The 12,030-nt window shown below is 37.8% G+C and overlaps 2 protein-coding genes across 2 annotated transcripts; both read right to left on the reverse strand.

Annotated features, from left to right (window-relative positions):
* Positions 1-2,106: 2,106 nt before the first annotated feature.
* On the reverse strand, positions 2,107-5,436 carry LOC113745059 (uncharacterized). Its single transcript, XM_027276493.1, has 10 exons — positions 5,387-5,436; positions 5,264-5,299; positions 4,855-5,169; positions 4,458-4,778; positions 4,215-4,304; positions 4,005-4,029; positions 3,778-3,860; positions 3,271-3,301; positions 2,909-2,955; positions 2,107-2,336 (listed from the first exon to the last, which is right to left on the reverse strand). Exons 1-10 carry the CDS (start codon positions 5,409-5,411, stop codon positions 2,248-2,250), a joined length of 1,062 nt encoding a protein of 353 aa, XP_027132294.1. The 5' UTR covers positions 5,412-5,436; the 3' UTR covers positions 2,107-2,247.
* A 1,610-nt stretch (positions 5,437-7,046) lies between these two features.
* Positions 7,047-10,869, reverse strand: LOC113745058 (neuronal acetylcholine receptor subunit alpha-3-like). The gene is made up of 4 exons (XM_027276492.1): positions 10,830-10,869; positions 9,190-9,299; positions 7,665-8,865; positions 7,047-7,548 (listed from the first exon to the last, which is right to left on the reverse strand). Exons 1-4 carry the CDS (start codon positions 10,854-10,856, stop codon positions 7,420-7,422), a joined length of 1,467 nt encoding a protein of 488 aa, XP_027132293.1. The 5' UTR covers positions 10,857-10,869; the 3' UTR covers positions 7,047-7,419.
* Positions 10,870-12,030: the final 1,161 nt, after the last annotated feature.

Genomic DNA, 12,030 nt, shown 5'->3' on the forward strand with positions numbered 1-12,030 from the left:
AACAGCATGAATTTATTCAAAGTTTGATTACACAAAAATAGAAATCTTAAAACAGATCCTATGTCCACTGGCTATAGTCCCCCTTGAGGTGCATATACGAGCCACTGAATAACAGGAATGTGTTCTAATTTCCCATGCAGGATAATAGTTAGTTGTGTAAGCCCTTTTAAAAGCAGTGTAAGAACGGGAATAGGCCAGTCCTTCCAATTATGGGCAGGATAAAACCTAATATGAGACAGTACAGATTCAGGTTAAGCAGGTACAGCAAGCGTTTCGAAATGCTCATTAGACGACCTTTTGGTATCTGGGTTGATAACTCTGTTTTTAATGGAGGCTGCTAATACTGCAGTCAATATAAGACCACATTTATTTCATTTCCAAGCCCAATAACAGGTAACGTAGGTGATAGTTTTTTAGTTTTAGTTAACATGGCCCACAGTTAAAGCCTCATTATATAGAAATGATTCACAGCAATGCACACGTCTGCTACCTATTTTTGACAGAGTAGTGACTCCATTCTTTCCATCAGTTCCTCCGGTGTATTTCCCACAGGAGCTGCAGCAGTAATGAGAGAGGGGTGGAAAGCAGCATTGACAAATACATTGGATGCTCCTCTTGACTGTGAGCTTATCACCCGAAGAACACGGTATGTCATAATAGTCAGTGGTGCTGATGGAGTGCCTTTCTTATCAGATAAGGTCATCGGACTCTTTGGTTGAACTTTCTAAGGGTACAGTGGGTAATAGTGGATGCAGGCAGCTAGTGCAGATTGTTGATTAGACTGTGTCTAATCATTACAAAATGAGAAAACAAAGAATTTCTGTATGAAGTTCAATTAGATATGCTTACTGTGTATGAAGTTCATTCATTATCAGACAAAGACCCATCCCTCACTCTTTAAAGAAAGTTTTGGTGTTGAGTTTTTATTATTTGATAATGACAAAATTTCTGTTTATGGGCTGTAAGATAAAACAGCCTTAGGTTTTGACATTCAGGTTCAGTGGCCCAGAGTATATTGATTAATTATTTATCTCAACTAAAGTAACCCTATCTGTTTGAAAAGACAGGTAAGCTAAAGACTCAATCAATCATCTTAACACAGGAACACTTTTCCTCTAAACAATCAGATAGTTGAACATATGTCTTGTCAATGTACTTACACACAAGTATGGTGATTATATTCATGCTTATAGGTGATGTGACACTCAGTCTTTACAGCACCTTATGAAACCCCACAGGCATCTATCAGGTCCTTGTCTACACCTACAGAAAGATAAATGAGTAAACATGCAGAAACTATAATGAGCCACTTCCTGTGCATTCTGTGGTTTCTTTTGACACAGCCCCCTATCTGTCAACATACTGCATCATTTATCAATCTAAAGGATCTTAATTTAGTTTTTTAGTTTTATGAAAAATCAGTGGCTACTAACAGATAGCAGAATTTATCGGGCTTCAATCTACCTCCCTTTCAGTCTGCACGCTGCAGCGCCAGAAGACCTAACTTACTTTATCACATCTGTTTGTGATAAAGTCAGTTACGTTTGTGAGGTTTGTGAGATGGCCAAATGTAATCTCACAAACCCTATAACTCAGAGAGAGAAAGGTAAAAAGTTCAGCAGAACCTCTCACCATTTTCCCCAGAGAGATCGTAAATACAAAATGTTTAGTCTTCACGCAGAGAGAGGTCATTGCAAATTCTTACATAGACATACACATACACTTCACATTCAATTGCAACCTTAGGAGAGACCAAGGAGATACTATGAAATGCTTATAACGCTTATAAGAAAATATACCACAGCTGAAAAGTGTGGGATCGATAATGTCTATCTTATTTTAAAAAGTCTTTTCTAACCCTTATGTCTGTGACCCCTCACAAAAAAGTGTGTAGTCTGGATTCTTTCAGATATATTTCTGAGCCATTTCCACTCCAAACTTCTCAGATTATTAGCTAGTATAAGTTATTTATTTAGGTTATAATTCCATTAACATAAGATTTACATGTTTGAACAATGGAAACAAATATGTCTGATTAAATATGAGACCAGAAAAGATTTGTTTTCTACATTGTTTAATACAAAATACAATCAACCAGTGCAACAACATTATGTTCATTGTGGAAAACAAACTGTAATTATACAAAATGGCAGAAACACCTACTCTAATATATTCCAAATATTAACATGGTCTTGCTTTCATTAAATGTGACAGAGAACAAAACAGGGGTGCATTGCAGATATGCATTTAACTGAAAGTAGGATCAGGGGAGCATGGGGTCGTTTTGTCAGGCATGGCATATAGACACTCTGTTCTTGTTCTCACAGGTAGATCATCTGTGGGTGAGACGGGCACACTTAAATAATGTGATCTGTTTATAGGCACTTGTGAATCTTTTCTTGGTTGTGTCATCTCTTTTTCTGTTAACTGGTTCTCCTGCCACAATTAGTTCCTTTGAGTCAGAAAGTTTGCCACAAAATTCTATTCACATCAGCCCTGCTGTTACAAAATAAAGATGTGGTTTTCCTGTAACCCGCACTGAACCAACATAGCACCATTCTACTCTAATGCCTTTAACATATGTTTAATTGTTTTTTTTATTCTTATTTTATTGTTCTTTTATTTTGTTATTAAGCTTTGTACGCAAAAATAAACATAAAAACAACAACAACAAATGGTACCTTTGGTGAAAGACTACTTACAATGTCAGTTGTGCTTTGCTCACTATGTATGAGAACCTTTCATTATAATGATAACTACACTTTTTACAGTACCTTTAGCACCCAAAGTTTGTCAGTTGACACACTTCTATGTCATCGTAGTCATCTGCATCTAGAAATCAAAGTCATCTATATGACCATCAAGCAATAAAAACTACTGCTAAAACACAAAGTAGTTCATCACTTACCTGCACAAGAATACACTCCCTCCTCAGCAGACACAGCGTTCTGATACCTGAATATGGAAAATTAACAATAATAATAATAATTGTACATACCATAAACAGTGCATTTTCAGTGCAATGCAAGTCTATGTATCTGAAAGATAATCAACATTTCTTGAACTTAAAAAGTCAACTTTTAAAACATCAAATCAACAAGTTAACAGTTACTATCCAAATGTTCTATCTTTCAATAACAGGTCCATTTATTTTAACAATGTAATTATAATAATGTTGAAATTTACCATGATAGAGCATATTTTATTCTCCATGTGCTTACAAGTTATGCTGAAGTAATAATTTGTATTAAAATGGATTTAAATTCTTACCCTTCGGTCTCCTCCGAGCTGAAAGAGTCTCCTGATAATTGGAAAAGAAAAGATTGTAAAATTTATAAAATACATTTTCTACTATCACTTTATATGTTTTATACATAACGCTAATCAACAATTAGTTATAATAGATTTATAATTATTATTTATGAAATTACAACATCACAATAACCACAAGAAATGTAGTGACAAGATTATTTGAAGTAACAAAACCGAATTAACTAAAAACGAGGTGCTCCTGTTCTTCTTTAGGAATTAGGATAATGACATACATGTAAAAGCTCATGTATGCATTTTATGTTTTGGTGCATGTTAGTATACAGTTGGGGGGAAAAAGATGAAGAAAGTAAAAAAAAAAAGGGGGTGTCTAAAATATTTTATATATATTGTGGGAGAAGAGGTATTGAAACTGACCAGACTGTATCTGGTTTCTTTCATTACTGGTAATTTTATTACAATCTCCCCAGAGTATGCCTTTACAGTAATTCTATTTTTTCAACATACCATATTGTGCTTCCAGCGCCTCTCGCTCTGTCTGCTCCTGCTGTACCGCCAACGTGATTGCATTTGCCTGTTGACTTGACTCTCTGTAATAAAACACAGTTCAAGGTATATATGCAAACCCTTTACAATTCAGCATTGTTAAGTATATTTTAGTTTAGTAAACATGCATGCAGAAAATAACACACAGCGCAAATTACTAAGAAAAAAATGACTAGATTAACACTTACTTTTGATTGCCCAAAGCTGGGTAACCTGTTGATATATAAAACATTATTTTGATGTGAAATGAACCATGTATACTAATAGAATTATGGTCATAGATCATTATTCATACGTATCTATTTTAGAAGCATTTCCTCTATAAAACAATACGACAGGAGCAACCAAAATAGATCTTAACTGATTTGCTGATTTCAATTTGCCTCTGATCATCTGACCTTGTTTTTTGACGCACCACAGACACAGGCCCAGTAACAACAAGATGAATGTCATTCCACAAGAGACAAGCAATCGGAGAAACAAACTCTCTGGAAAGCAAAATAGACATGTCAGCCCCAACATGATGAATATTCTTATGTTTCAAGATATATATATTATAATTAAAAAATATATCTATAATTTCTTAAAAACTTTTTTTTCCAGATGCCACTTTGTAGGTGCTGTTGTCAGGATGCCCTCACCTCTGACCTCGACAAATACTGAGTTATTTCCGTCAAGTATTTTCTGATGCTCTTGGATGCATTTAGATGGCAGCACCACACAGCTGTAATGACCCGAATCCCTCAAGATGGCACCTTCGATGGTGAAAGTTGCCTCCATCTCCATGACATTAAATGGTTGAACTTGAAGGATGTTCCCATTCCTTGTCAGGTAAGACTGAATGAATTTACAGTCACCAAGCGTTAGCGGGGGGACAGAAAGCGTACATCTGAGCGTAACATTGTCTCCTTCACCGAGAGTGGACAGCCCAGCTACTGAAATATCTGCAGGGAGAAAATTGGCTGTGTGGCAAAAGGACAAAATGAGTGGAGGGAAATAACATTGTCATAATACTTTCATAAGAATGGCAATCCTTACCTATAACCTGAATCTGAATTATGTTTTCTCCTCTCTTGGCTACTTGGTCAGGCAGATATTCATTTGTGGAGTAAACACAGCTGTAGTTTCCACTCACATTTAGACCAACACTGGATATGGTGAACATGGTATCATATTGATCTGACTTCTGCTGGATTTTCTCGTATAGACGGTCATCCTTACATAAATAAACGTAAACCATGATTTGTTTCTTAAATCCAAATGTGCTGCAGGTTGCATACAGGTCACTGCTCTCGCTTATAGTTTTCTGCTGGACCAGGATCCTCGCAGGAGACATATCTGTAAGATTGAATTCTTGCAACAGAGACAGACATTGTATTGATGAATGAAACAATGCAAAACAATCACATTGAGAATTCAACACGTCATCTCATGATTAAAAGCTCACCATTAGTTTGGCTTGCAGCCTGATTTACAAGAGCACCTTGAAGAAAGAAAAAAGGAAAATTGAACCTTTCTTCTTCCTCTAAACAATCAGATAGTTGAACATATGTCTTGTCAATGTACTTACACACAAGTATGGTGATTATATTCATGCTTATAGGTGATGTGACACTCAGTCTTCACAGCACCTTATGAAACCCCACAGGCATCTATCAGGTCCTTGTCTACACCTACAGAAAGATAAAGTTTCTGCTAACGTGCAAAAACTATAATGAGCCACTTCCTGTGCATTCTGTGGTTTCTTTTGACACGGCCCTCTTCAACCCCCTTTGCTCCTAAATTAAGCATCATCTGTTCAAAATCATGCATGCTTTTACTGAGCAATTGTTGGCAAGTAAGTACGTGTACATGTTTGTCATTCTTCTTTCTTTTCCCTCAGATAAATAGAAATTATTAACTGGAAGCTTGTTTATCTTGTACATCACACAGTATCTGTTTAGGAGATCTCCGGCCCTCCTGTAGATCAGCCACACATGGGTTCTGAGTGAGCTTTAATTAAATTCATTGGCCAGGGGTTTCTTATCAGATGTGACAGAGAGCTAATACAGTATCGGTCTGTGCTTCCCTGCCAGCATTCAATTAATATGGGCTGGATTTTCTTGTAAGCACATAGCTTGCCATCTGCTCTGATTGTTAGCTGTGCAATAAGAATCAGTTGGTGACACAGTCAAACCCCATGCAGGACGCTTTGACTCTTTCAACACAGATACTCACAATGAATGTAGGCGTTACACGAGTTTGACTTTCATAAAGTCAGATATTTATGTCCCCTGCGTATGTCTTTAACCACAGTGTGATTCTGTGTGTTTGGTAGCTTGTGCCTAACATGTATTGTGACACAGTGTAATATCAGTTGGAGCAAATTAAAACACAACTGCAACATGTGGGTATTCAACCCTTACCCCCCTGACATTGTCAGACCTTTTTTGTGAGCACTGAGCGATAAAAAGGCAGTATAGTACAAAGAGAAAATTGTATTTTGTCCAGAAAGAAGAAAGGAGTATAATCCTATAAGGTCCTTTGTCACGTTCTCTATATTGATTGATCCAATAAGCTGAGTTTACTCCAAGGGGGCACAGAGAATGTGAAACAAAGTAATAAACAGAGCCTCTGTGTTCTCCTTGAAAAAAAACCCTGGTAGTTCAGAAAAACCACAGATACAATGGAGGTCCACTTTACACCCTTTATATAACTATTTCTAAGATTTATTTACAGAAATATATGAATACAACAGAACTACAAATTGTATTTTATATTTTTTTGCTTGGCACATTAAATTTCAGGGCACTGGAAGTATCCAATTTTCCATATAAATTCTAGGTCACATTTTCTCAAGACATCCAGTCCAGAAGGACATGCTATGCGGATCAAATAGCAACTCTCTTTATGCATTTCAGGCATAAAGTATCAATATACCTTTTCATAACATTTTACAAATGAGAATATGATACAGCAGAATTTATGATAAACTGGGTAACATATCCCTTTAACTGTCAGAAAGCTGTGTTATTATTTGTAATAGCAAAGAATCACCACATGGTGTCACTATTTAAACACAGTCAACGACCTTACTGTTGATGCTGATGTTGGAAATAATAATAACAGTTTGTTCTGCTATCTCCATAAACACATCTATATTATCTGCATGGTATTCAGTATGAAATTAGGATTTTAAATTATGATCATAATGGTAATTCAAATATTCAGCTTTCTAGTAGCATAATGGTGCATTTATGAACGTATGTACATACTTGCCTAATGTGAAATTGGGTGCTTCAAATTCAATAGATTTAATTTTTTGATTCTTCAAGGCTGTTGCCTTGGCATTATAGATTATATCGCCATTTTCTGCAGAACGATTTGGTACACAATGAAATGACTAACCACCATGGTCTCGGCATTGGAGAGTCCTTAAACCACTTTGTCAAACAAACATAATCTACTCTGTCTGTGAAAAGAGTCAATAAAGCATTTTCATCAGCATTTGGCAGACAGTCATCTGTTCTTCTTGACTTTGTATCCGCTGTATGTTTTCTCTGTCTGAGCCATGACAAAAATCTTATTTATAACAGTTTGGAGTATTAGTTTTGTCAAACTGATTCAAATGTCTTCCCCTACTAATAGAGGCTGGAGGAAGAGGCCAGCTGTTCCCAGAATGCACACGAGAACAAAAACCCACAGGAAGATCCTGTCAATAACCATGGCAACATATTTCCAGTCATCTTGAACCTGTCAGAGGAGACACAGTAAAAACATTTTTAATGATAAGGTGCTTTTGTCATATTTTCTTTGAAAAAACGTGTATGAAAAAGGTTTAAAATACTTTTATGATTGTGAGCACTCACCTCCTTTGCTTCATTTTGTAATCTCATGTTCTCTGCTATGTATTTGACACTCTCAATAGCCTCCCTGACCTCAGGAGAGAGCGGCAGCAGGGACATTTTTCCTCCATCCAGTGACTCAGAGCTGGAGCACTGACTTCCACCTCTGACCCCAACAGCACTGCCTCCAGTTAGTGCCCCCAGGCTGCCCAGTCCTCCACTTCCTCCTCCAGAATCTGCAGGCAGTTTGCTGGATCGTGGGTGCCAACAGCAGTTGCAGTGGCCCTCACAGCATAGGAACGCAGAACCTGCACCTTTGACTGGGTCTGCACTTAAGTTATTGAGATAGGAGAGCTCTGTGTTGTTAAAAAGCTGTTGACGGTTTGTCAGGCTGGACACCATGCTGGAGGCCAGGGCCTGAGGTTTGTTCTGCTTCTGCAAAGTACCTGACAAATGAATGGCACAGGGTCTTGAATGTGTGGTCTGATCATTGCCAACCATTGTCACCTCGTCTGGGTCTCTCTCTGGCCTAGTCATGAACATCACCCTGGGCAACAGTCCAAGGAACACAGTCCGCACCCAACAGGGCATAGTGTGAGTCTTTGGTGTGCGATAGTGGATGTTTAACACAAAAACAGTGATGACAATTGAGAGGGTGACAAAGATCATGGTAAAGAGGAGGTACTCGCCAATCAGGGGGATGACTAGTGAGGTGGAGGGGATGGTCTCTGTTATGACGAGGAGGAAAACAGTTAAAGACAACAGGACGGAGATACACAGAGTGACTTTCTCACCGCAATCAGATGGCAGGTAGAAGACAAGCACGGTGAGGAAAGAGATGAGCAGGCAGGGGATGATCATGTTAATGGTGTAGAAAAGTGGCAGACGGCGGATGTACAAAGAGTATGTGATATCCGTGTAGATTTCCTCACAGCAGTTGTACTTAATGTCATGTTTGTAACCAGGGGCGTCGATGATCACCCAATCCCCAGTCTCCCAGAAGTCCTTGAGGTTAATGGTTGAGCCGATGAGCACCAGATCGATCTTGGCCTTGTCATATGTCCAGGATCCGAACTTCATGGTGCAGTTCTGGTAGTCAAAGGGGAAGTAAGTGACGTCAATCTTGCAAGAGCTCTTGAATATGGCTGGCGGGATCCAGGTAACATCACCATTGTAACGAAGTAAGGCTTTTGTTTTGTCATCAACCTGGAAATCTCCAACTGCACTGTATAGAGAGAAAGAGTGACAGAACAAAAGAGGAAGACAGAGTGAAGGTTGAGTCACTGAAGATTAAATTGAAGGATATAATCAATTAACCATTGTGTGAGAGAGATATTAATCAAAAAAGATGCCTTGTGGTTTCAGTAAATTGCATCCTCTGATGTTCCTTATACTCTCCCATAAAAATATGCAAAACAAAAAATGACCCATGCATAATAAGCAACAGAGTGATATAGTTTATCATTGTTCTGCAATCCTTTGACTCAAATGCATCCAACAATCAATGAAGATGCTGAAGCCAGATTTTTTTATTTATTGTTACTCTTACTTGTTGTACAGCACGATGTCTGGCTTCCATATCCTGCTGGATGGTACTCGGATAAACTCTACACCCCCAAAATCTTTTGGATTCCATCTGAGTTTGTAATCATTCCAGATCTGAAAAACCAAAGGGTGATTCATTTACATAAAAACAAATCAGAGAAATTACAATGTCAGACAAAACTTTCATGAACTTATCATCCACTGCTTAATCAAAGACAAAATATAAAAGATATATAAAATATGAAGACCTGCAAGATAAAATACAATACAAAATATATTGTAAGCTGCAGTGCAAGTATAACAAGAGTCTCGCTGAAGCTGTACTTCTGTGGCGGTTTAGGTGAAATGCTATCCATGGATTTTAGTTTAGCTTCTAAGCCTGTTTGTGTTAGTAATAAAAACACAAAAAGTACCAGGAGACTGATGGGAATGTAATTCAGACTGAAAAAATTTAGTCATAAACCAAAGTTATCATTAGGGTGCATCCTCTGGGGACCATTAACATCTGTACAAAATTTCCTGGCAATCCAAAGTGGTGGACTGACACAGCCATTCCTAGAGCAAATTGTCATAATATAATTTGGCAAGTGCCTTTTTTCAACCCAAGTGGTTTAAACAAAACAAGTTTGTCATAAACAGCTTTATAACACTACAAATCAGTTATAAAAACTAGGGGGTAGCAGTTGTTTCCTCCTGATGATTATCTTTTACAATACAAAACTACTCTGATTGATTTTAAACGCATTCTCTTATGAAATGTCCCTTATAAAAACAATGAGAAATTGTCATCTCCAACTGGCATATAAAGAGTTTATACAGTAGATAGTCTCAAAGGAGATAGAATGGACACCAGTTTACAGTGTGTTTTATGGACCTTTGGCCACTTTTTTTTACTCATAAAGCAACAATAAAGTAAAGTAAAGCAGCCTTACACTCTAGATACTTAGAAATAGTAAGTATCTAGAGTGTATAGTATTTGGATAGCCAGCAGGAGAATTGTACCTCATCCTGTTGTTTGTACATCACAGACAACATGAAAATAAGCGGAACACTGCTTCAACTTTCAGCACCAAAGAGCAATTACAGCTTAACCCTTTATCATGAACATGCCTCCACAGCGCACAGATGCGTATCTGTTCAGCTTTTGTAATATGGGACCTGGAGACCTGCCCTGCTTTATTTGATTTAAAACTGGTTCACTGCACTATGCATTGCGGCAGCAGATACACCATGTGGGACAAAGTATTTGACAAAGCCATCAAGCCATAAATGTATGGACACTGCGTTATTTTGTTGTAGACTTATTCTCTAACACAATTATGGTTAAATTAGTTTAATCTTTCAGGTTCAGAATAATATGCAGATGCTTGAAAGTTTCTGTCCCAGTGTCAAAATAAATATTAGGGACTTTGGCAAGTATGATGAAGCCAGACCACTGTCAAATTATTTCAAAAACATTATTAAATTGTCTTTTCTTTTTCAAAAAAGGACTAGCAGGATCATTATGTTTAAAAAGCTCCCTTCCATGAATAATTCAACATTCATTCAGTCTAGCCCTAAACAATCATATATGACAGAGAACTGGATCCATACTTGATGTCCTTGCACAAGGTCCATTTGAACAGTCATACAGCATAAACTTACATGTTTCAGCCACAGATTTGTCTCCATGATCTGATTGACTTCATCCTGAAAACAGAGCAGAATTGATAATGAAGACACATAATCAAATAAAAGTCAATACATGTTAACATTTTAAAGTTAAAAGAGGAAGAACGCTGTCACAGGCAATCATCCTGTTCGCCACCGAGGACTGTTTGTGTGTTGTCTGCAGGGTCAGACCTCTGTGAATCCCAAACAAGAGGATTAAGAGAGGCACACCTGAGTCCTTCACGCCTGGAGCGTAACCCACATGACAGCTGGAGCCAGGGGCGGAGGGGTTCGCAGCACGGCCTCAACTTCTATTCTAACAACTCAGTGGTAAAGTTGGAGCAGAGGGACTAAGGGGGGAGGGAGAAAAACTGTAGGGGAACGGTTAGACCGTGAATGAACAAATCTCATGACCCAGTGCATAACATTAACCATCCATTTATGTTACTATTTAGTATCCAGGGAAGTCTACATGGCTGGTAAACACAGGTGGACTGAAAACAACAGGACAACATTATTTTGAATAGTGGATTCATCCTGTATCGTATCACCTAATCCGTCTGAGTGCAGAGACACACATACAGTATGTTCTCGTTTAGATCAAATGAAGATTTGTTTAAAATTCAGTGTGTTTTTTTCCACCAGGACGTACAATGAAAGTAGCAGATATTTTTTCTCTGGCTGCAAGTTTTCGGGAATGGTCAAAATGTAGGAGTAGCATAATTTCACCAGGTACTGTCTCCAGGGAACATATACTCCAAACATAGCTGACCACATAATCTGATCTCGGAATAGTTTGAAATTTTTGGTAATTTTTTTGTAATAATTCTCAACAACAAAGCAGCAAGAGTAAAATGACACACACCACTCACACACTGTCTGAGTTTTAAATATGAAGTTACAGCCCCAAGCTTTATATTAAGCTAAGCTAACTGAGTCCCTGCTATCATATTTAATGGACAGACAAGAGAGTATTATCAATCTTCTCATTTATCTCTTGCAAGAAAGCTAATAAGTGCAAACTATCAACCCATTTTTAAATAATAGACTGTTAACACTGTACCACACCTGCTCTGAAACGCTGTGATATGATCCCTGAATGTGAGAGCTAGCCTGGCCTATAAGCTATTGAAGGTCTAATGAGCTCATAAAGCTCTGCCCTAATTGGTGTAGGCTGACCAATACCAATTGCATC

The sequence above is a fragment of the Larimichthys crocea genome, unplaced genomic scaffold (assembly GCF_000972845.2).
Source record: "Larimichthys crocea isolate SSNF unplaced genomic scaffold, L_crocea_2.0 scaffold39611, whole genome shotgun sequence".
Taxonomy (NCBI): domain Eukaryota; kingdom Metazoa; phylum Chordata; class Actinopteri; family Sciaenidae; genus Larimichthys; species Larimichthys crocea.